A 26,043-nucleotide genomic window follows, 5' to 3' on the forward strand; every position below is an offset into this window, starting at 1 on the left:
GATTACAACGGAGGGTTTGTTGCACTCTGAGGGATCAGGTGTATTTGTATATCTGCCCGGGATCAGTCTCTCTCACACACAAACACAAACACACACACACACACACACACCAGGCACTACTACTATTATTATTATTATTATTATTATTATTATTATTATTATTATTATTATTGCAATAAACCTACAGCTCATAAAGATACTATGTTTTTTTAAATGATAGAATTATGGTTAAAACATAGTAGCTATATATGTATCATACTATAATAATTCTGGTTACTATAGGGGGGAAAGGTGGCTTAGTGTTTAGCAATGTTGTCTCACACCTGTGCTTCGGGGGTTTCCTCCCGCAGTCTTCTATGTAGGCTGATTGGCATTCCCAAATTCTTACATTTCTCACAATATTGAAACAGGGCAAATTTAACATTTAACATCATAGCCTAATATATTTTTTAATTACTTAGTTTTCCTTTACTATGCTTATTAGTGCAACTAATCTATAGCCACTTTACCAACAACATAGCATAACCAAGTCACTGGATGTGTGTGTGTGTGTGTGTGTGTGTGTGTGTGTGTGTGTGTGTGTGTGTGTGTGTGTGTGTGTGTGTGTGTGTGTGTGTGTGTGTGTTAATTAAGTACTCAGGTAGCTTTTCACCAGATGACTTATTTATTCTTACTTGAGTAATTAAATAAACTACAGTAGCATTACTTCTCTTGTTGTTCCTCCCTAATTTAAAAAGGTTTTAGGGACATATAGTGGATAAAATTTCAACATGTTTGCAGTGAGATATGTCTTCGATTTCTTCTCTGTGGCAAAGCAGGATTCTGGTTCTTGTGTACTACTGTATCTGCATCGCTCAGTTAGATCTGGTCATGTGACTTTAAGATTGTCGATTTTGTACTATTGTTTGAAAGTGTCTGTTGGCCTATAATAATTAGTTGTCACAGGAGTGTAATCAAGAGTAGTTTCCATTCGACAACTATTGATGAAATGTATGCATGATAATTTTATGATCAGATTTGCAACTATATGCAACTTTGATGTGTATAACTCTATAAATCACACTCTATCCAGCTATCACTTTTTCTGTAACACCTTTCTTTCTCCCTTCCTTCTTTCTTTCTGGCTGCCACACCTCCTCTTTCTTTTTCTTTTCCCCCCCAAGCAACACTCCCTCTCCATCTATCTACAGTGCTCTCCACTAATATTGGCACCCAGAAGTCATGGTTGAACAATTTCCTGTTCCCAGTCGCCCAGGTGTACGAAAAAATTTTAAATATCAATGGGAATATACTTCAAATATATTTTTCTCACATGAATTCATAGGGGTGCCAATAATTGTTGCACAGCTATATTTAACAAAGATATTTTTTATAAACTTGTGTTTGCAATTGTTTGATATCTATAATAGCATGATTTTAGCATTATTATTTTTTAACAAAAGGTCAAAAGGCTAAACAATAAAGACAATTTTCACAGGGTTCTTTGCTCATATTTACCAAGGGTGCCAATATTAGTGGAGGGCACTGTACCTGTATCACTCCTATCTATTTTTCTACCAGTTATGCTTTCTCATTCTGTCTATCTATCTGTATCATTCTCTCTCTCTCCATCTCTTGTTCTATCAGTAACACTGTCTCAATACATAGTAACCACCCAGAAATCAATTGCAGCCAATGCCTTTGTCAATACTGGGGTTTAGATCCCTGACCCAGAGCATTAACCACACAGTGCAAGATTTATATAAATACATAAGTAAATAAAAAGGTAAAAATAAAAGCTTAAATAAATCTGTATCTTTGCTATTATTTTGAAATTAACACTTAAATAATAAAATACATAGGAAATGTATGGTAACACAAAATGTCTGGAGTGAAAAGCTGAGTTTGAAAGTCTTTAGCCTAGGTCTATGTAAACATTTTGCCTCAACTATAATTACAGCCATCCTGATATCCAGTACAACAGCACAATTGTGAGTATGGTATTGCTTTTATACAACAGTTCTATAAATAAGAAATTAATTTTGCTTAACTGACATTTCAGAGTCAATATCACTTTAAATGTAATGAACTATTGCTAGAATTGGAATTTTATATAACGAACACACACAAGTTGAGCGATGCAAACAGTGAAATGTACCAGTGTGGTTATTACTAAATATCAGCACTCTTGGAACACCATTTGTCCAATCAGTTTAGTCGGCTGGAACTAACTGTTTTATAACATGCTATTAACATATTATAAAACTTCAAGGCTGTCAGACCAGTAATTGTGCTTCTTATATTTTAAAAATGTTGACCAGAAAATGAAATAACAACACAGTACATTGCATATCTTTATTTACTGATTATATCATATGTATATGTCAGGCATTAGATGATCATTTACCACCATTCTTGAAAAGAAAGAAACAAAAAGCAAATAGTCAAGGACTTTGATAGCTATATTAGATTATCATTTAAACCTGATTTTCTTGAATTTTAGTATTTAATCAAATGACTTGGAAAATGTAATGAAAGAAAAACATCTCACAGGGAATCAATATGTTTTTGGTACTGGACATTCACAGTAGAAAGCAGAAAACACCAGATATTACCAAAAAAATAAAAAATTCAAATCTTCAATCACAATGCACTGACCATATGGAAAATAACAAACCATGCAAATCAAATCACACCACCAATATATGAATGAATTGTAGGTGTAAACACCTGGTTCTTTGAGCATTACAGTTACATTGTAAATCTTTCGAGGTTTCAGACTTCACTCTGGCACTCACAGCTGGTGATGTGTTTGTAAGTGTACTGTGTGGCTCTGTCTCCGCTGCAGACCAGATAAATATTTCTCATCTCTGAGGTTTTCTCTCGGCAGCAGACCTGATTATGCTTCAACTGCAAATCTTTCCCAGACCTCGCCCATCTACAAAACAACAGCACATGCAAACATTACATAACTGTCTGGCTCTGCCAGTTATTTTCATTATGTAATCAAGCGACCTCTTGTGGTCATATGATAACAGTAGCAATTTCAATTCTTCCCAGTGACTCGAATATTTTGATTCAATTCAAAAATAAGTTTAGTTCAGAATCGTTCACTGATTTGTTCAGTGTCCCTTTCCATAAGTTACATAATTACACCAGTAGGCGGTGTCAGCGTGTGTCTTTATCCAGATATTATAAGTCATTGTTTCATTCACTGGATACGTTCATTTAAAAATGCCAGGTTTTCAAGAGACAAGTTTTAGCATTATGATTTATTAAAATTGGCATGTCCAATCCACAAAGAGAAGGTCTGGTGTATTTATTTTCAAGAAAGACGTTTCAGTCGGCGCAGGCTAGTTTTGAGAAAGTTGTAACGAATGAGCATACGACTGTACCTTTTATATTTTAAACATTTTTACATATATGTATAAAGTAGTATTCAGTGCTACAATCATTTAAATAAAATAGCCATCATTCATATTAACACATTCATGTATAGTGGGTTATGCTATGAACACATTTTTGTATAGTGGACTATGATATGAACAACACAACAACACATAAGGCTTATCTTAGTGCTACACACTTTTCAAATGCACTGTTCCACCCTCTGTCTCTTCTTGGTAAAAGGTTCGTGAACTGAACAAACGACATGCATATATCAACTGAGCCATCGCCAGTGAGTCAGCAGATCCTCGTCCGATCACCTAATTTGTTCATTTAATTCATAAACGATAATTTCCATTTTGCTCATTTCGTTCATGTACGACAATTACCAGTTTGCTCATTTTGCTCACTCAGAATCAGTAGGGCTACCACTCTCATTCAGACTCAAAGTAAGGGGTGTATTCGTTCAACATGCCCAGCCAATGATATGCTCCTTCACAGCCTGCAGTCTTTAAAAAGCAGGGAAAAGCTGCCAATGCAGTCACATGTTTTACATGGCCCGGACTTAAGTGAACAAAAATATGTCAGTACATGAAGTGGACAAGCACTTAAAAGACTCGTTCAAAAACACAGATTCATTCACAAACAAAATATTACGATTCATGAAATATAGCAGGAAAATTACAGCAAGTGACCTCATCAGTTAGAGGTGAAAAATTAGCAAATGAGCATTCTTTAATCCAAGGACATCTTCTGCTCAAAGCTATTGATGTGGTATTATTGATATTATTCATGAAGGCAAAGGGGGGGGGGGTTCTATAACAATTCAACTATAGAACTATAGACATCATAACTATATTTTATAAAAATGGCATGGAATTTGTTTGTGTGATGTGGATATATCATAGTGTTGCCGTGTAATATTGCAATTAATGCAGTAGTTTCCTAACCAAAATTGTGGGAAATAAGGGCAGGCCCAAGCTGAGTTATAGAGGTATACCAAATTGACATGGGGGAATCACGAGTTTATTATTACAAATGCACTTATTTACGTTTACATATAGAAAGTCGTATTCCTGTAGGAGTATCACTTGCTCTTAAGGTTAACCATGAACAAAAAAAAAAAAGTTGAATAAATAGTGAGTCTTACAGGGAGCCTGAAGCACAGTTGCCTTCACAGGTGGGCAGCATCACCTCCGGAGTGCAGTTATCAACAGTCATTTTGGACAGTCTGACTCCACACGTTGTGTTACCTAGAAGGTTTTTTACACAAGCCAAGTAAGAACAACATAAAATAGTAACTGAAGTAAATGTGTGTACACTTGTGTCAGATTTGTCAGCACAAATAATGGCTGTGATGTCTATTTTTAACCATTAACAGGAATGGACAGGATTTCATTAGGATTTTGATCAAACCAAAAAAGATGATTGAATGAAAGCACCCACACACCATATAACTAGAAAGTAGGATTTTTGGCAAAAAGATGTTTTTTCCAATACAAAATCTCTGTGAATATATCTATCCACTATGACCCTTGTAAATGTTCAAAATCCTTCCAAAATGTTGCAATCTGTTTGTTTAAAAGAGGAAGAATGAGATGAAGATAATCCACATACATGAATAGCAGCAATGATGTTCATCCCAAACACGGAGTTCCTAGATATACAGAATTAGGAAGAAGTCAGAGAGAACTTAAAATCCATATCAGTGATGCTATATGCTAAGATTGCAAGTGTGTTATAATTTGGGCAGACTCACCTCAGGACAGGTCTGCTGTGGACATACACTCTTCTCTATTTCAGTACCTTCTGTTGTACAATGAAATGTTTCACAAGGGCTCCAGGGGTTCCTCCATGTTTCACCCACCTGAAGTGTCCATGCGAAAAACATCAGTACTGTGCTCTTCATTTTACATATTTGTTGTTATGTTACACAGTGTTATACAGAATACATAGGTCTTTGGTCTTATTTAAATAAATAAACAAATAAAACAAAAGATGGTGTGGCTGCAGATTTTCACTCCAGACAAGCAGGAGCAATTCCCGATTCCACTACTACTATTACGTGTAGCTTATCATTGGCTGGAATAAACAAACTGCAGTTACAACAGCCATTCATATTCTATTGGAAGATATTGAGCACTATGAGAACTACTTATACCGAAGGGTTAAATTGGGATTTAGAAGATAGTGGAACTCTACTTCTTTCATGCACTGAAACAATGTGGGGAAAAAATCATTAATTTGTTTATCTTCAGTAATCACTTTATCTGGGTCTGGGTTAAGAGTAGAGGTGTGCATCAGGGCCAAGGAAAAAAAAAGTCATTTTATTTTCATTTGGGTGGGAAAGACGGTCAAATACGAAATTAACATCACTTTTACCATTTTCCTTTAATCAGATTCAGTAGATGCTTAATTGTGATTTTGTTCTCTGTGGTTTAAATTATTCATTTGTTTATATTTTGGAAAGTTGAACCAAATAAGATGCAATGATTTTATTATTATTTTTTTTTTTTTGTATTATAAAACAATAATGACCTCTGGGAGTTTGCATTATTGATCAAAATTTCGTAGGGAGTGTGATTAAAAACAGTCCTGTACACATCTAAAATTTAGAATCACTGATCCACTTACTTAGCCCAGGATCAAACCGAAGATGTTGAAGCTGTAAGGTAGCAGTGCTACACATTGTGCCACCATCTCAGCAATATGTGCACAATTTATGTTTCACTTGTTTTCAGTCTACAATATATCTGTTTTTGTTCTAAGGACTTCATTTGACCAACCACAAATGGTTGATGTGACTTAAGGTTTTCAGCTAATGTAATCAAAAGAATTCAGTGGCCCAAAAAAGTATTTGGACACTTAAGCCACACTTAAAAATGTATGAATTTCACTGCATTAGAAACAACATCAAACTAAGTGCCATTTATTGTAAAGAAAGATACCATAAACACACTTTTCAAGCGAAACACTTCCTCCCTCCCAAAGAGGTATACTGGTCATAACATATTTGGACACTTAAAAGTGGTGTAAAAATAGTTATATAGCTAACTATAGTTAATATTTAGTTTGCCATGCTTTGTTTTGCAGAACGTCTTGAATGTCTGGGAATGGAAATTCTGAGTTTATGATGCCATCAATGAACACAAGCTCCACTGTAGTGAAACATAAAAACAGCCACAATCTTTCTCCTGGCTTTCTCCACACAAAAATTCTACCATTGGATCCGAGTAAGTTAAATTTGGATTCCTCTGAAAATAAGTTTTCTAAAAAAAATGTTTTCATTTTGTGCATGTTCTTTTGCAAATGTTACCTTCTTATTCTTGTGTTCAGATGAAAGGTTATATCACATTACTCTCCCTATGTACCCATGCTGTTTTGAATAGGTTGTGCATTAAGTTCTATCTGGTAATTCTCACTGATGTCTAAGGCAGTTCTTGCTGTTGTTCATCACCTGTTTTTCTAGATTTTACTCCCAATTATATCTGTACATTCTGTTTTCATTCACAAGTCCCTCATCTTAGACCTTTTTTTTTCCTTTTACAATATATTCAACTGTGGAGGAAGGAATATTTAGTATTTTGGTGATCTGGCATTCTTTGTGCAGATGATGCTAGACTTTTTCTCATAGATTGCGTCCCTCTTCTTAGATATTTTTTGCAATTACTTTTAACCAGCTGGTCTCAAGGAAATGTATAGTGGATGTATGTTGTCAATTATCCTTCAATTTCATACAGGTACCCCTAGCAGAATAACCTTGTGGTGCAGTTCATCACATTAACTATGTATTACCTATGAATATGATTATCTCTTGTTTAAATAATGTTTTGCTTGAAAAATAAATGGCACTTGGATAGATTTTTTCTAACTTTTTTCTAATGTAGTGAAATTCATACATTTGTAAATGTAGTGGAAGTGTCCAAATACTTTTGGGACCACTGTATACAAAACATTTCATAATTACTTTACCTGAAGGAAAACATTCTACAATTGTATAAAGCATTGTGAAACTGTATTACATCATCATTATGTCATGCTATGATTTATCCATCCATCCATCCAGCCGCTTATCCTACACAGGATTGTAGGGGAGCCGGGAGTCTATCCCTGGAGACTCAGGGAATGAGGCAGGGGACACCCTGGACTGGGTGCCAACCCATCGCAGGGCACAATCACAAAACCATTCATACACTACGGACAATTTGGAAACACTAATCAGCGTACATCACATGCTTTTGAAATGTGGAGGAAACCAGAGTACTTGGAAGACCCCTGATGCATGGGGAGAACATGCAAACTCGAACCCGGGAATCAAACCCCCAACCTTGGAGGTGCAAGGCAAATGTACTAACCACTAAGCCATCATGCTATAGTTTCATTAAATTATAATACCTTCTCCACTTTCCTTACACATACACTAAAGGTGGGGGAACTCACCTTATATGTTCTTCCATTGTATTTACAAGTCTTCTCAACTGTGAGAGAAAGGGGAAAACAACCTAAATTACGAGGAACCTTGCTTTACGAGGAAGATCTTTACAAGCAAGATGTTACTAAGTGGCACTGATCATTTGCGAAAGTGTTTTAAGCTGTAGTGTATACTCTACATGGGAAGAAACATAATACGAGAAGTGTTGATTCCATGCTAATGAGAGCACACAGACATTACAGAGAGTGTTAATGATATTTTAGGCACAGTGAGTTAACTTTCATGTCATGTTCACTAGTTAACAGTGAATGCCCTGTTGATTAACAGACATATCTCTTTAGATTCGAAAACAATGTGGTATTAATATTTAATCTTAAAATATTCAGTAACAACATCTTAATACCTCTCAATAATTAGATATATAAATAATAAATAAGTAGTCAAAAATATTCCTTCCTGAACACATAAAAGCACTCTTAATTCTTAAGTTAAATTATTTAAAATGTAAATGTAAATAAAACCCAGTAATGCAGACATAATTTAAAAATCTTTATATTCAAAATTAGTTTAATTTTAAATGACAATTCAAAGTGAGATATCAATGAATATAAATAGCAGAATAAAAACAAAATTAGTGTTGAAAATGTTTTTCAGTAATTACAGCACAGAGTGGCAGTTGATGAAGTGCTAAATTACCGCATATCTGGTTGTTGCAGCAGTCAGAGATGAGTGCTAAGCCAGGAATGCATGTGGGAGGTGGAAGTGAAGGTTTTGGCGTGCATTCTTCTGTCCGAGTCTGATTATTGCATGTGCACATGTGGCAATTTGACTCCCATACTGCCCCAACCTTAGACAGAGATTTAGAGTGCAATCAGAGACTTGGTGGGAAATAAACGTAATTTTTTCTTACAATCCAATCAGTTTATTTTGGAGCCTTATTTGCCTTTGTGATCTGTATTAAGAAACATTGCATCATGGCTAATAGGTAATATCTCACCGGCATGGGTTCTCCCAGTGGGCCTTTACAGTCTGATGAAAAAGCAAGTGAGGAATTTATGCACATTTATCTCACACAGGAACTGTCAGTTTGAGAGCAATTACTCAACCAATTTGAAAACAAATATGAGCTAGGTAAGTACAAAGCAACATTTTATTACTACAAAAGCCTTTTACTGACACATTAAATAAATGCAGCTTTACTTCTTGAAATTGAATGTTTACCTGATATGGCTAACTCTTATACCTTAAAGCTGACTTTCTGTACATATTGTTTCATTTTAAATGTACTGATACACAGAGCACAAGAAAATCCTGCTGTTCTTTGACCTGTATAAAAATGGTAAGCACTCACTGGTACATTCAGGTACACAGAACTCTTTGTGTGGGTCAGCAAGTAGTTGGTTGTCTGGGCAAAAACAACCAGGTCTCATTGTATCAAAAACTGGCCCTGGAACGCGTACACTATGTGAAGAACACACATAACACAGATTCAAATCAAGCTATCTACAGCACATTACAAACTAGATAAGTTTTTTATATCAATATATACATATAAGAAACCCGCCCTCACTTGCCACTGCAGAAATCAGCTGGAGTTTTCCGGCATTCATCATAAATCATTCCTTTAGGACAAGTGATGTCTGAGAAGAAACATTGTTTTAAAACATATAAAAGGATGGACAATTTGAAGAATTTCATTATGGCAGAGCAAACACAGTATGCTTTTATCAGTTTTATTCATTAAATGTGTGGATGCTTTTCCATGTAGTCACATTTAATTCAAAGATTAATTCATAGTGATGCAGCTTATTATCTAAACACAATTTTTATTATATTTTAACCTATAATCGATCATGCTAAAAATTACACAGTCATTTGGAAGTTTGCATGTGGGGTCAGATGTTGTTGGACCTAAAGCCAGCATTTAATTGTTAAGGAATTCTCTCTAAAATACAGACAGATATTCTGAATTAGCTCAGTATTTACCAGCCAACAGGACTTCTACATTCTCTGCATGTGTCCTATGCATGCAAGTAAAACTGATACTTTACCACAAATTCCATTGGTGAGCTTTCTCCAGGCCACACAGAAGCCCTTCTTCTTACATTCATCAGATAGAAACTCTAGTGGGGAGCACACAGTGTCGTTTTTATGGGTCTGACAATAATCAGACTCGCAGTTACGCACCAGCATCTCCACATCAATGCCCTTACTGCAGTTTCTGAACAGTCTAAGATTGAAAAAGAAAACATATATTAGTAACACTTATATAACAGGGAGAGATGTTATACAGCAAGAATGCAGCTCTACTGCACTTTGTGACCCTGGCCAAAATACTCCTGTCCCCACTATTCTGTTCTGTCACCCATTGGTCCAGGTAATCTGTTTTGATTTTATAGCAATATAATTCAGTTATTTAATTTTCCATTAAGAATACTTCATCTCAATTCATCCCAAACAATATGGAAATAGAAAAAAGGTACACGAAATTCTTTCCCATGATAGTGTCTTGGATCTATTCTTTGCTTGCTTAGGTATAGGCTTCCAGTTTTTAGTGTGCTCTTTAATAGCCTCTGCTGATTTTAGTATTATTTTAGTAAATTAGTTGTCTCAGGTGTGTAGTTAAGAGTGGTTTCTAAAATTGTGGGCTGATTGTGGCTGATCATGGGTAGTGCATCTGTATTGGTCAGAGGTGCAGCAGTTAGCGAGGCAGTTAATGTATCCCATGTGTCCCTTCTATCCTATGCACACTGAGACATATTTCTCCCAATCTGGTCATTTACCAATTCCCACTCACTAACTAGCTCTCACCTATCACACAACAGTTTCGAACCAGGAAAGATGCAATTCAAATTCAATTTTATTTGTATAGTGTGTTTTAACAATGGACATTATCACAAAGCAGCCTTAAAGAAATATATACATTTTAAATTTATAACTTTATCCCTAATGAGCAAGCCAGAGGTGACAGAGGCAAACAAACACAACATGAGGAAGAAATCTTGAGAGGAACCAGACACAAAAGGGCATCTTGAAGGACACAGCTGTACACACTAAAAGGAAAATGAAAACTCTGCATATGTGAGGTCACTGATGCCCACACTGAGTAGTGTCGCCCTGAATTACATCAACCAAAAGACTATCAACATTTTGCTCCTCAGATGCTGCACTCTTTCCTAACCCTGCTTAAGCCATCCTTGGTATAGTTCAGGTTCTTAGACCCTGACCTACTTGTACTAACATGAGGAGGTGCTTTTGAATGAAAATACAAAGCATGTCTGTACATTGCTCTAGAAAATGGTGATTGCCAAATGCTGTAAATGTAACAATATTCTCAATAATATATGTTGAATTCTAAGTTTATTAATTATTATTTTGGTAATCCTAGCAAACTGGTAACTCAGGGTCTGATTTACTTTAATTCCCAAATAATTATAATTAATTTGCTATAATAACTAATTATTATATAAATGATAACCTGTCAACTTTGTGTAAATATGAATTCTACATGATGATATCTAGTTTATGTCTGCATACTAAGCAGACGCAAAGATATCTTATTTTAAAATCATACGCAATTATTTGCTTATTGTGTACATGTCGTTCAGTGCATATATTATGACATATTCTGGCAAAAACAAACAGGGAAAAAAGGAAAAACACTCTTGAATCTGCTGGATATGAATTAATCGATGAATTTACTCAGAAAAGTACTTTTAAAACTGCGATTTAGTAATAGTCACCTCATTCTCTTGATGAAACAGATTTAGTACTGCTCACTCAGTAGTAATTCATCTGAAATGTATATGATGTGGAGCACGAAAATACAATATTTGACACTGAGCTGTAATACTGCTGTATAATAAACATTCTTACATCACTTCCATTTAAAATGAGTGTAAAAAGAGGCTATTATACAGGTCATTTGCTTTATATTATAACGCTTGTTGCTTGCTGCTTGTTTATTACTTTATGCATATTAGATTCTATAACAAACATTTTAGTTTTTGCTGAACTAAATGTTTTTTTTTCATAAAATGAATAAAAATATATGATTTTTTCACCCCATAGGCATTATTATTTATTTTTTTTGTGGGTTTTGGATTCTCATTACAGTATCTAAAAGTAAAAAAAAAAATAATAAAAAAAAAACCCTGAGGTTCTGCTGAAAACCATGTCATCAAAAACATTTTTAAGATGGTATAATATAACTATATCTGTTGCAAGAATTCAGAAATACCTTAGATTCCAGAGGGTTAAACCCTTTTCCTAACCACTGTTTATGCAAATAATCTCTTATGTATAGTATATTAGCAAATCTAGCAACTCTTTTCAAAAACCTTTAAGAAAAATGTTCCGAAAACAAAGCTGAAGCTTACTCGTTTCTGAGGAGGTCACAGAGAGGAGCCTTGCATGGTGGTGTTGGAGAACTAGTTGGTAATATTGTGTCACAGGACACATTCTGTGGTTTACAGTATGGTTTCAGTGGATCATCCTCTACCCACTCATATGCAGTCTTATCACAGCAGTTCTTACGCTCAACTGAACCATTCCTGCGCGTACATGAGGCACCTCCACAAACACCTGAAAGCAAGAATAAGAGGAACCTAGAATGATACAGTGCCCTCCACAAATATTGGCACCCTTGTAAAAATGAGCAAAGAAGGCTGTTTAAACTTTTGATCTTTTGTTTTTAAAAAAAAATCACAAAAATACTCTGCTCTCATGGATATCAAAAAATTGCAAACTAAACACAAATTTATCCAAAAAAATATATTTGTTAAATATAGGAGTTAAACAATTATTGGCACCCTTTTAGTCAATATTTTGTGCTGCCTCCCTTTGCCAAGATAACAGCTCTGAGTCTTCTCCTATAATGCCTGATGAGGTTGGAGAATACATGGCAAGGGATCTGAGACCATTCCTCCATACAGAATCTCTCCAGATCCTTAAAATTTCCGCGCTGGTGGACTCTCCTCTTCAGTTCACCCCACAGGTTTACTATGGGTTTCAAGTCAGGGGACTGGGATGGCCATGGCAGGACCTTGATTTTGTGGTCAGTAAACCATTTTTTTGTTGATTTTGATGTATGTTTTCGATCACTGTCCTGCTGGAACATCCAACCACGGCCCATTTTAAGCTTTCTGGCAGAGGCAGTCAGGTTTCATTTAATATCTGTTGATATTTGATCGAGTCCATGATGCTATGTATCCTAACAAAATGTTCAGGTCCTCTGGCAGAAAAACAGCTCCAAAACATTAACGAGCCACCACCATATTTAACCGTGGGCATGATATATTTTTTCCATATGGCTACCTCTCTGTGAGCATCAAAACCACCTCTGGTGTTTATTGCCAAAAGGGCTATTTTGGTTTCATCTGACCATAGAACCCGAGCCCATTTGAAGTTCCAGTAGTGTCTGGCAAACTGAAGACCCTTGAGTTTGTTTTTGGATGAGAGTAGAGGCTTTTTTCTTGAAACCCTTCCAAATAAATTGTGGTGATGTAGGTGGCTTCAGATTGTAGTTTTGGAGATTTTCTGACCTCAAGACACAACTAACGTCTGCAGTTCTCCAGCTGTGATCCTTGGAGATTTTTTGGCCACTCGAACCATGCTCTTCACAGTGCGTTGAGACAATATAGACACACGTCCAATTCCAGGTTGATTCATAACATTTCCAGTTGACTGGAACATCTTAATTATTGCCCTTATGGTGGAAATGGGCCTTTTCAATGCTTGTGCTATTTTCTTATAGCCACTTCCCATTCTTTGAAGCTCAACAACCTTTTGCTGCACATCACAGCTTGGTCTTACCCGTTGTTATGAATGACTAAGGGAATTTAGCCTGTGTTAAGTCATATTAATACCCCAAGTCAAGGTTTAACAATTTCCTGTTCCTAGTCACCCAGGTGTACTAAAAAAAATTTAAATATCAATGGATCAAATATATTTTTCTCATATGAAAACATGTTGCGCAAATAATTGTTGCACACCTATATTTACGCCCCCCCCCCCCCCCCCCAATAAATCTGTTTTGTTTGCAGTTGTGTGAAATCCATGAGTATTTTTGTGACTTGTTTTAACAAAAGATCAAAAGATTAAACAATAAAGACATTTTTTTCACAGCCTTCTTTGTTCATATATACCAAGAGTGCCAATATTAGTGGAGGGCACTGTAACATTAAATTGTACAATTAAACAAACATTTTAGAAATAAATATTGCTATACCATACAACTTCATTAAGTTAATAAGTACAATAATGACATAATATGTAATATGACTACGGCAACCTGTATGACTATGGTACCTGAAAATACAAATCTATAACTATAACCATACAGTACAACAGTAATAATTAAAAACTTACAAAATTTGCAAAATTTGGTTATTGTAGCTAGAGCCTCTTGACCTATACTATTTGGAAGAAGGATATTTCACAACTACAAAGCAAGCCAAAATGCTGGACACCTACCACACTGTCCCTGCGTGTTATTAAAGAAGTTCTCCTCTGCCAGGTTGATCTGCAGTGTGCTCTTTGCACTGAGAAAAATGTATGAGCGGATCTCGTCAATGTAAATGTAAACCCTGGCACCTATTCTCTCAAACCTAAGTCCATCTGCTTGATATGGTGGTTTTATTGTTACATGATTCAGAGTAACCTGGAAAACATAACAGATTCAAACTAACATGGCCCAAACATGCATCTTGCACAACACGCACAGTACCATATTGCAATATGTACAAACAATAAAATAGAAAGCACTTCAAAGGCACAGGAACCAAATCATGATGACCATTACCTGATTGAACAGTTTAATGGCATTCATATAGACCTACCTCTACTATGGGCAGTTTTTCAGGAAGCACTTTTAGTATTGCTGTGCTGTTACGGTACTTCAGAATGATGCCCTTGACACAGGAAGCAGATGGTTCACAGTAATAATTATCAACACTGATTCTGAGATGGTGACGTGAAGTCCTTTCCTCCACCAGAATATATGTACAGTTTTCTAGGAAGTCAAATTTTGTTTCTTCAAAGGTAACATAATGTGGGTCTCCGTAGACATCACATTGACCTGAGGAAACATAAACATTGGAGAAATCTCTGCATAGTATCAATTCACAAAACAGGGAGAGAAATACTATTAGCCTGTTTTAAAACTTCTATACAGATTATAGCATTGTCTATAATATTAAATAAAAATGAAGTAAATAAAAATTAAACATTGTTAGAAGGTTTCTTTATATACTACAATGTTCATAATAATTTTACTGAGGAAAAACTACAAGTTTGAATGTCCTTAAATGGACATTTTCCTGAAGAAATACAAGAGTTAAAGGCTTTTTATAGTATTTTTAAACAGCAGAAAGGGCCACTGCACTCACAGTAACATCGATGGGTGTCACAACAGCCATCTTTTACCATCGTTGGAGTTCCTCTGGGGCACACTGGAATGACTGGAGTTGGACATGTCACAGACTTCATCTGAATATTACCATTGCTGCAAGCATAATTGATGCAGTCCTTAGTCCATTTAGCACCATCTGGCCATGTTTTGTTGTCCTGTGGATTCTTGCAATCTAGGGTTAATGTTGGTAGAAAAAGTGTATTTATATTTGGTGCAAGCTAAGAATATTTGTGAAACGTCTTATAAAACAGCTAAACTTTTAAAATAATACAATTACATTCCAGAGGTAGTAGTATTTACTACTTACCTGGAGTTTTGGTTATGGTTACTGGAGTTGTGCTTTCTGGAGTTGTGGTTGTAACTGAAGTTGTGGTTGTAGTTGAATTTGTGGTTTCTGTAGTTGTTGTTTCTGGAGTTGTAGTTTCTGTAATTGTAGTTGTTGTTTCTGGAGTTGTGGTGTCTGGAGTTTTTGTTTCTGGAGTTGTGGTTATGGTTACTGGAGTTGTGCTTTCCGCAGTTGTGGTTGTAACTGAAGTTGTGGTTATAGTTGAAGTTGTGGTTTCTGTAGTTATTGTTTCTGGAGTTGTGGTTTCTGTAGTTGTTGTTTCTGGAGTTGTGGTTATGGTTACTGGAGTTGTGCTTTCTGTAGTTGTGGTTGTAGTTGAAGTTGTGGTTTCTGTAGTTGTTGTTTCTGGAGTTGTAGTTCCTGTAATTGTAGTTGTTTCTGGAGTTGTGGTTATGGTTACTGGAGTTGTGCTTTCTGTAGTTGTGGTTGTAACTGTAGTTGTAGTTGAAGTTGTGGTTTCTGTAGTTGTTGTTTCTGGAGTTGTAGTTTCTGTAATTGTAGTTGTTGTTTCTGGAGTTGTGGTGTCTGGAGTTGTTGTTTCTGGAGTTGTGGTTATGGTTACTGGAGTTGTGCTTTCTGCAGTTGTGGTTGTAACTGAAGTTGTGGTTATAGTTGAAGTTGTGGTTTCTGTAGTTATTGTTTCTGGAGTTGTGGTTTCTGTAGTTGTTGTTTCTGGAGTTGTGGTTATGGTTACTGGAGTTGTGCTTTCTGTAGTTGTGGTTGTAGTTGAAGTTGTGCTTTCTGTAGTTGTTGTTTCTGGAGTTGTAGTTTCTGTAATTGTAGTTGTTTCTGGAGTTGTGGTTATGGTTACTGGAGTTGTGCTTTCTGTAGTTGTGGTTGTAACGGTAGTTGTAGTTGAAGTTGTGGTTTCTGTAGTTGTTTCTGGAGTTGTAGTTTCTGTAATTGTAGTTGTTGTTTCTGGAGTTGTGGTTATGGTTACTGGAGTTGTGCTTTCTGTAGTTGTGGTTGTAACTGAAGTTGTGGTTTCTGTAGTTGTTGTTTCTGGAGTTGTAGTTTCTGTAATTGTAGTTGTTGTTTCTGGAGTTGTGGTTATGGTTACTGGAGTTGTGGTTTCTGTAGTTGTGGTTGTAACTGAAGTTGTGGTTTCTGTAGTTGTTGTTTCTGGAGTTGTAGTTTCTGTAATTGTAGTTGTTATTTTTGGAGTTGTGGTTATGGTTTCTGGAGTTGTACTTTCTGGAGTTGTGGTTGTAACTGAAGTTGTGGTTGTAGTTGAAGTTGTGGTTTCTGTAGTTGTTGTTTCTGGAGTTGTAGTTTCTGTAATTGTAGTTGTTGTTTCTGGAGTTGTGGTTATGGTTACTGGAGTTGTGGTTTCTGTAGTTGTGGTTGTAACTGAAGTTGTGGTTTCTGTAGTTGTTGTTTCTGGAGTTGTAGTTTCTGTAATTGTAGTTGTTATTTTTGGAGTTGTGGTTGAAGTTTCTGGAGTTGTACTTTCTGGAGTTGTGGTTGTAACTGAAGTTGTGGTTGTAGTTGAAGTTGTGGTTTCTGTAGTTGTTGTTTCTGGAGTTGTAGTTTCTGTAATTGTAGTTGTTGTTTCTGGAGTTGTGGTGTCTGGAGTTGTTGTTTCTGGAGTTGTGGTTATGGTTACTGGAGTTGTGCTTTCTGCAGTTGTGGTTGTAACTGAAGTTGTGGTTATAGTTGAAGTTGTGGTTTCTGGAGTTGTGGTTTCTGTAGTTGTTGTTTCTGGAGTTGTTTCTGAAGTTGTGGTTATGGTTACTGGAGTTGTGGTTTCTGTAGTTGTGACTGTACCTGAAGTTGTAGTTGTCGTTTCTGGAGTTGTGGTTGTACATGGAGTTGAGGGGGTAAGTATGCACTCCAGTATGGACATTAATACACAGGGTTTTTATTTTGTTTTGTTTTTAAATGAGTACATTAAAATGATCAAAACTGACACGTTGTAAGTATAAACAAATTATTATAACTCACCGCAAATAATTTGCCCTCCACTGCAAGTACTATATCAAATGAAAACAAATTATAAGGTATTAGGCCATGTAACAAAACATTTTACTATATTTGCATATAAAATAAAAACTAATCACCATTCACTTGGTGTAGTCACTGTCGCACGAGGTTCGACCACAGTGTTGTTGAAGTAACAGGTGCAGTTGTCCAAACTGGAACAAATTCTTCTGTTCTCATCATAATATGGCATCTCAGCAGGGCACTGTGGGTAACAACCTTAGCCAAAAATGTCCCCGTTTAATTACTTATCACCATATAAAAGTCAATCATTAATAAACTCTTAAATATTTATCATCTCCCCTACCAACCAAACCAGTACCTAAACCCAGTTAATGGATTTATTTATTACAGTCCATAAAGTGGAACTAGGGCATTTGAAATAAACTGAAAAAATGCAAAGGGAAAAATGAAAACCTTCAAGCTCTCCAGAGAATTTGTTGTTTTTCCCACAAGTCTTAATTTGTTGAGGACATGCCTCATAATGCCAGCTATACTGACCCTCTTCATTGTAATAGTCACAATAGACCGCTGTGGAAGAAAGAGCACACACACAAAACATTTTGATCTCATCACTTATAATAATGTAGGATTACATTTCCACCCACTAGGAAGTAATTTTATAATTACTATCTGTGACTTCTGGGAAGCCCCAAACTATATTGACAGAGTGTTCTGTATTACAATGGCATATCATTTTTAACAACTCAGGGTTTTTTCCACTCTCAAAGAGATTCTTATACGCACATAAAATCTAAAAAAAACATAGTTTCAGAGAAGGCATCTCTTGGTTACACTATGATTAAATCTTAAAGCAACAAACACTTTGACACAATATATAATCATGGAATTGCATATGATAAAATCTCATAAATAACTGAAACAGGGACATATCTGTCTTCTTTACATAATTTTCCACAAACAAGTAAAAAATGTAACATTGAAGGTTGTCAATGCTGCAAGACACGTACGGCACCGGTCTGGAGTTCTCCATTTGATACAGATATTTCGGGTTGTGCAGGCATCAGCGTATGCTGCCACAGCTGTGCAGAATCCCAGGAATTTGCCCTCAAAATCACAGGAGCATGACTCCAGAATACAGGCCTGGTAATAAGGTGCTGGATCAACCTGCAAGTTATTAGAAAGCTATACTGAAAACTTCTTGAAAAAGTTAATCATGTAATGTAGATGCATTCATGTCTGTAAGGCATGTAAAGGCAAAACAAAAAATATTATTTAAAAAAAATTAAATATAAACATTGTTTAAAAACATTATTGGTAAAGAACCTTAAGGTGGCAGGCTTCAAATGTGTCACTGTGTAAAATCATGCAGCGTCTCTGCGCCCAAGCAGCACAGTATGAATGGTGTTCACAGGGAAACAATTCCTTGGTCACATCTGAACAAGGGGGTACAGGTGTCTTCCAGCTGTTCCCAAAATCCAGTGTGCTGACCACTAGAGTGGAACTGCTCTTCAGCATATCATTCATTAACTTCCCATCAAAGTCACCACACAGGCCCTGCACTTTACCCTGTCAGTACAAAGGAAACATGAACAAGACAGACTTGGGAAACACAAGGAAACCTGGTCACAAGGAATTTGGATTCACAACTCTGAAACCAGCATGCAGAAAAATGCCTATAGCATCAGGATCATACTCCAAATGGACAACAGACAGTTCCAGACTGCTGAGCATGCTTTTAGCATGCAAGTTAACACCAGGCTAAACTATGGCATTTTAATAACCTTGTTCTTGGTTTGTTTAGGTCAAAAAGGTTATATCCTAGATCCATGCCATCTCCATTATTAATCAGTCAGGCCAGAAATCTATTTACATGGTAATAAAAATAAACTGCTGCTTACATTCCAGTTGGTCTGCAACTCAATTTTGACTCTGGTTTGCTTGTCCCAAATCACAGTGAGGCCCAGTTTTGTCGAAGAGATAATGATATACAGACCCACAGTGTGGACAGAGTACAGTGACTGGGCACTCAACCCTTTTTGGAGCTTCTGAGTTACATTCATATTATACAGGATTAGAGTCACTTCATTATGTTGTTCATCCTGTTCAAGACCAACAAATTTATGTACAGTTACAACAAACTTCAAGTATGACACAATCTATAAATATTTACTTGAATAAAATGTCATTAGTAGCATTTCAAATTTCACAACAAACCTCACAATTGCCTTTCTGAAACCATGGCCAGTCACAATCTCTCAATTTTTTGTTTGTTCAAATGTGTTTTAAGTGGATTAATTTTATGTGCATGAATATATATACACTGTACATTCATTGGAACAAATAGAACAAAATTTTTATTTCATAGTAAAAGTCACCCAAATTCATTTAAGACAAAGTGAACAGAAAAATCATCTCAAGGGCATGCTTATAATGGAAATGAAGTTTTCATGATTCTTACTAGTTTTACAAGACTTAATGATGTAATCCTTTCCATCAAATTAATGTAGAATCCCTGTTAAAATCGTCTGGTGAACAGTAATTGAATTGAAAGTTTCCTGTTACCTAAATCAAGTTTGATCTAGGGTCATAGAGCCATGAGAAAAAGAAAGTCTTCAAGTCTACGTTTTTATTTACCAAGGCCTTAATAACAATTGTGTGGTCCTCACCAACTTCTATAAACAAATAAATAGCCTAATTTCAATATTTCAATTGTAGTCACTTTTTCAGATTCAGATTCAGGTTACTTTTGTTGTCACCTGAGATTATTTGTCAGTTTATGGAAGTTGGTGAGGACCACACAATTGTTATTTGGGCCCTGATAAATATCACCTAATTTCTTATGGCTATGATAGCAATGAATTTGGCTACTGCAGTGCTTAATTATTTTTTAGACATTCAAACGATTCTATAAAATACTGTATGGATTGAGGTGTCAACTGATTCACATTTAATATTTACAACTTGAGTTTTTTTGTTGTTGTTTTGGATGAAATAATTATTAGTTGGATGAAGTAGCCTGTTTATATTAAAGTGAAGTTTCTTAAAGCTGCAGTACAGAACTTTTTTAGGTTAAAACTTAACAAAAATCAATTATTGAGCAAGTACATAAAAATTAGTGTTCAAAACTGTCTCCTTACCTTATTCCAATACACAACAGTAAGCCAATAATAATGATTTATAAATTGAGCTGTCTGGTCAGATTTTGTGTGAAATGTCATTTTGACGACATTTGTCTTTGCATGGTTACTCACATCAGTAAACAGAAAGAAGAAGACCTGGCTACTATAGCGCGTGTGTGGGGGCTGAGGATGGTGGAGTGTAGCTTGTTCTTACAACAGTTGCTTAGAATTTAAACTTGTCATGCAATCATCATTGACATCTGGGGAAGAACCTGTTGTCAAAACCAAGAAAGATTGAACTGCAAGGAGCCTGCAGTCAAAAAGGGAAGGCGACCGCGCCCATGCTAAAATGAGAATAAATATCGGCATGGCTTTTGAGAGGTTGCGAGATCTCCAAGATCTGAAGGGATTGAAGGCTTTTTTCTGCTGAACAGGTAAGACTAGGGGTGTTGAACTGTTAATCATCCGGGGCTGAGCCCAGATTCTTCTCCATAAAAAAACTTTTTAAAATGTACTTCTAAATAGACTGTTTGCATGCATTTTTGTTCTTGCATTCGGGGGATAATTGCTTTAAAAATTTTTTAAATTTTTTCGAATAAATTTCTAATAAAACCTGCCTCCGGTTTTATCATTGTTTGCAGGACTACCAGACCGATAAAATATAAAACTTTTTGGCTATCTAACATGAGATTAGGTTAGTTTGGTTTTGCTAGCTAAGGGGAGGCACAACGAAGCTATCATTGTATGGGTTTAACCGTAACAGTGACATGCAAAGTATGTTAGCTGTCCTTAAAGATATTTACACACCTTCCTGCTCAGCATCAGAGGATGTTTGTGTTTCAGTTTTAACCCCTTTATTGGTTTAAAAAAAACAGCATATATCCATTTTTCCTCACGCTGTTTGTGTGAGCTAGCGTTTGGCAGAATTGAGAGCTGTCAGCCAATAAGACACAAGTATTTCCACGTATTTTCCTGTAAACCCTATCTGATTGGTCTCTCCTCCGTTCACTGAAGATACAAAATTACAACACCACCATCTTCTTTTACAGATGTAGAGATGGCGATAGAGAGACAAAGCTCAGTACTGCAGCTTTAAATTGCTTATATCCACAAAACTGAGTTATAAGAAATGGGATAGGATAAGAATTGATTATTATTATTATTATTATTATTATTATTATTATTATTATTATTATTTTACATTAAGCATTTTTGACTCCATCTGCACAAACAGGGGGTGGCAGTAAGCAAGGGGTGTCAGATATGTGGTACTATATTCTGATACATGGATAATATATCACAATGCAACCACAATCACAACAGAAATTAATCTTGAACATATTATTTTGCTCATGGCAGTCAAAAAACAGTTATTTAAACAATAACACAGACTTGTAAAGTGCTTAACTTTACAGTGTGAACATAGCCATAAAATACTTGTTCAGAATAACACAAAGAAAGATTTGACCTTGAGTGTCACTGAGATGGAGCGGGAACAGGTTAGAACTTCATCACAGCAAGGCACACTCTCTGCTTTAATGGAAAACTGCTTTTCGTTGCCAGCGTCCTAATACGCACACACACACACACACACACACACACACACACACACACACACACACACACACACACACACACACACACACACACACACACACACACACACATATACTACAGATTAACAGGTGAGCGTTCATGGAATATTACATCAATGATTGTACCTTAACATTTTCATTAGTCATTCCACTCAGAAAGATTTTGTTTTTTTACATACAATAATTCTTTCGATTTGTAGGATCTTAACTTACCTCAACCAGTGTGTACTGACAGTGGCCATCGAAGCGATACCATTTGGAATCAAAGGTCTTATATTGTCCATTGCCAAACACTTCGCACACTCCTGGGCATGGATCCCCTTGACAATTCCACTGGCCTCCTCTGCAAGTGCTGAGAGAAAATGAGCTTGTTCAATTATTTATTCTACAGAAATATCAAAAGATATTCTTATGTGGAAAAAGTAAGTACACCCTTGGCCTCAGAAGCTAGTATTGCATTTTGCATAACTGTCCACCAGTCTCTAAAATTGGCTTGCTGGAATTTATGACTACTCTTCCATGCAATATTCTTTCAGTTGCAAGATGTTTAATGGTTTCCCTGCATGTACTGCTTGATTCAAATCCCCCACAACATTTCAGTGGGATTCAAATCTGCCAAACATGTCTGCTGTTACTGTGGCCAAACAACTCTATCTTTGATTTGTATGTCCAGAGCACATTATTCCAAAATGCCTGGTCTTTCCCTATGTGCTCACTGGCAAACTGTAGTCTTGCTCTAATATTCTTTTTAGACAGTAAGGGCTTTTTTCCTGGCATGCCTCCCATGCAGGTCATATTTGTGCAATCTCTTTCTAATTGTAGAAGCATGCACTTTGACACCAACAGTTCAGAGACTTACTAGCAGATCCTGTGATGAAATTTTGGAGTTCTTGGAGACTTCTTTTTGCATCAGATCATCTGCTCTTGAGCTGAATTTGATGGCCAGCAACTTCAAATTGGCAATCATTTGAAATGTGTGCCATTTGTAGATTATTTTCCTTACAGTGGAATGATGGATTTCAAATACTTTTGAGATCTTTTTCAATCCCTTGCCAGATTCATAGATATCCCCAACCTTTTTTTCTGAGGGCCTTACAGAACTCAACTTAAATCTTGGCATGATGACACCACACACCTCAATAACAAAGGGAACACCAGACACTAGATGTGAGAGTTTTAAATATAACACCTGCACTCCATGAGCAGTTTCTTGAACACCTGATTCTAATTTTATGGATTTGAAGTTGTCATAAATGTAGGGGCGTACTTACTTTTTCCATGTGACAGATCTGTTTTTTTGTTCATTTAAACTGTGAAAAGTACTACAAAATGTCAATTTTATGTGTCATTTGATCACCATATTTGACAGTTTGATTCCACTCTCTGCCCAGATGCATAAACCATCCCACTGAATTCACATGTGCAGTTCTCTTTGGTCACACAGCTACCATTATGGTCCGCATACTGGCCCTCTGGACAGTAACAGCCACTGATGCAGCTCTCATCATCACTCTATAAAGGCAATTCAGAAACAGAAAAAACACCAATTTAATTTATACACTCAGTCCTGACTTCTGTCTGTCAATCATGATGTAAAGTGCATGTGCATCATAGTACTTGCATTCATTCTTTCATTTTCAGGTCATATTGTTTTACGTTTCCTTATGACACATAACCTTATGCTTTTTCAACACCAATGAGCATCAATGAGGGCATTTCAATGAGCATCAATGAGGGTATTTCAATGAGCATCAATGAGGGTATTTCAATGAGCAGAAATGAGGGCATTTCAATGAGCAGCAACGAGGGCATTTCAATGAGCAGCACTGAGGGCATTTCAATGAGCAGCAACGAGGGCATTTCAATGAGCAGCACTGAGGGCATTTCAATGAGCAGCAATGAGGGCATTTCAATGAGCATCAGTGAGAGTATTTCAATGAGCAGCACTGAGGGCATTTCAATGAGCAGCAATGAGGGCATTTCAATGAGCAGCAATGAGGGTATTTCAATAAGCAGCAATGAGGGCATTTCAATGAGCATCAATGAGGGTATAACAGTCACAGAGACACTTTAAACAATTAAACATAGCAGTTTCCCTACATGATGCGCTTGTTGTCCATGATAAATTAGATACAGTGTACATATCTTTTTTTGTCGAATTATTTCCTTTTCACCACACTTAATTCACACCTAATTCACATTTTCTGTCTAAAGATTTAAGCATTTTCAGGTCCTTTTATATGGCTGAATAATATGTGAGTCAAAACTTCTGCTTCTGAGAAATTCCATTTCTTTCATCATTTTGTCTTCATTTCACACTTTCTGTGCATATGTGCATATGTGTATGACAAAAATCAACATTTCTGAAATGTGTGTAAATCTGGCAGATTTTTTTTTCATTCAGTCTGGCCTAGGCTGTACTAAATTGTACTAAAAGATTAATAAAGATTGATATTCCATTCCAATACTCGTTCCTATTTATTCTTATTTACAAGATGATGCATGGATTCAATTATATCTCAGCTAATTCTGCAGTGAGACAGCTCATGTACTCTGATGTAGAAATACTCACAGATGGCTTGCTCAGGCTTTCACATGTCCTTTGTGCTGTGTTAACTGATGTTTGTGCACAATGGACACAGATTTGTCCATTTTTACAGTCTAGAGGACAAAGTAAGAACACTTTGAAAGGCCTCACATTTATATGACACATTGAGATAATGCAAAATTACTGTAATTACCTCCAATGGCAATCCTCTATTTAGAGACAATTTGGAATTCTAATGTTTTTTGGTATATATTTAACAAAATTATTAGAACGGTAATTTAAGTTAAATGCCAGTTCATTTTTGCAGTGAAAGTTAATTTTAAAAAAAAGCAAACAAACAAACAAAAAACAAACAAACGAACAAACAAAAAACAAAACAAAACAAAAAACAATATATATTGTTTGCTTTTTTAAATTAATGTTTACTGCAAATTGAACTGGAATATTGATTGTATTTAATTGGATTGTAATCTGAACATCTGTACCCCTGCTCATTCATGCATTTATCCAATCAGCCATAAACTCCTGCAGATACAGGTCAGGAGCTCAGCCAAACCTGGACATTTGAACATTGGAAAAACATCACTTGATCTTTTTTTTTTTTTAATTTGGAAACTGTCTAGTTTCAGTGGACCTGTGCCCACTGTAGCCTCAGATTCCTGTTATTGGCTGACAGGAGTGAAAGCCAATGTGGTCTTCTGTTGTTGCAGCATTTTGAGATGCTTTTCTGTTCACCACATTTTGAGTTACTGTAGATGAGCTGTTTTTGCAATATTGAAACCAATACATCTGGCACCAAAATCCATGCCATAGTCAGTGTCACTGAGATAACATTTCACCCACCCCCATTTTATATTTGATTTAAACATTAATTCAAAGCTCTTGATCTACTTCTGCCAGATTTTTTTTTGCATTGCACTTTCCCCATATGATTATCTGAATAGATATTTGCATAAATAAGCACTACACTATAACCATTAATGTCCACAGTCATTACAGCATATAGCTAGTCATTTATTGACAACTCAATATTGCTTATGTAAAAGAAGAAAAATTTTACCACAATTATCTGAACACTTGAGATTTCCATTTTCACAAATGCTGCAAAACAAAGATCCAGCATAATTTACATATATCTTATTTGTATTATTAAAATTATAAATTAAAATTTGTTGCTTGTACATGTTTCTATGAATGTAGTATACATATGATTTCACCCATACACACACACACACACACACACACACACAAAATATATATATACATATATATATATATATAT

At 35.9% G+C, this 26,043-nt stretch overlaps 1 protein-coding gene across 1 annotated transcript in view; it reads right to left on the reverse strand.

Moving 5' to 3' along the window:
- Positions 1-2,331: 2,331 nt before the first annotated feature.
- Positions 2,332-26,043, reverse strand: part of LOC108280038 (mucin-2) — a 33,978-nt gene continuing 10,266 nt past the window's right edge. Inside the window, exons 9-34 of the mRNA XM_053688119.1 lie at positions 25,822-25,862; positions 24,786-24,874; positions 23,571-23,725; positions 22,427-22,565; positions 22,087-22,185; positions 19,398-19,598; positions 18,823-19,065; positions 18,507-18,663; positions 17,953-18,066; positions 17,616-17,754; positions 17,500-17,528; positions 15,517-17,343; positions 15,187-15,381; positions 14,638-14,876; positions 14,273-14,459; positions 12,178-12,382; positions 9,850-10,028; positions 9,369-9,438; positions 9,150-9,259; positions 8,796-8,827; positions 8,495-8,645; positions 7,807-7,844; positions 5,126-5,233; positions 4,984-5,023; positions 4,517-4,619; positions 2,332-2,917 (exon numbers count right to left, since the gene is read on the reverse strand). Coding sequence (XP_053544094.1) covers positions 2,755-2,917; positions 4,517-4,619; positions 4,984-5,023; positions 5,126-5,233; positions 7,807-7,844; positions 8,495-8,645; positions 8,796-8,827; positions 9,150-9,259; positions 9,369-9,438; positions 9,850-10,028; positions 12,178-12,382; positions 14,273-14,459; positions 14,638-14,876; positions 15,187-15,381; positions 15,517-17,343; positions 17,500-17,528; positions 17,616-17,754; positions 17,953-18,066; positions 18,507-18,663; positions 18,823-19,065; positions 19,398-19,598; positions 22,087-22,185; positions 22,427-22,565; positions 23,571-23,725; positions 24,786-24,874; positions 25,822-25,862 — 5,053 coding nt within the window. The 3' untranslated portion in view covers positions 2,332-2,754. The remainder of the gene's footprint in view (positions 2,918-4,516; positions 4,620-4,983; positions 5,024-5,125; positions 5,234-7,806; positions 7,845-8,494; positions 8,646-8,795; positions 8,828-9,149; positions 9,260-9,368; positions 9,439-9,849; positions 10,029-12,177; positions 12,383-14,272; positions 14,460-14,637; positions 14,877-15,186; positions 15,382-15,516; positions 17,344-17,499; positions 17,529-17,615; positions 17,755-17,952; positions 18,067-18,506; positions 18,664-18,822; positions 19,066-19,397; positions 19,599-22,086; positions 22,186-22,426; positions 22,566-23,570; positions 23,726-24,785; positions 24,875-25,821; positions 25,863-26,043) is intronic.

This window comes from Ictalurus punctatus, chromosome 19, assembly GCF_001660625.3.
Source record: "Ictalurus punctatus breed USDA103 chromosome 19, Coco_2.0, whole genome shotgun sequence".
Classification (NCBI taxonomy): Eukaryota; Metazoa; Chordata; class Actinopteri; order Siluriformes; family Ictaluridae; genus Ictalurus; species Ictalurus punctatus.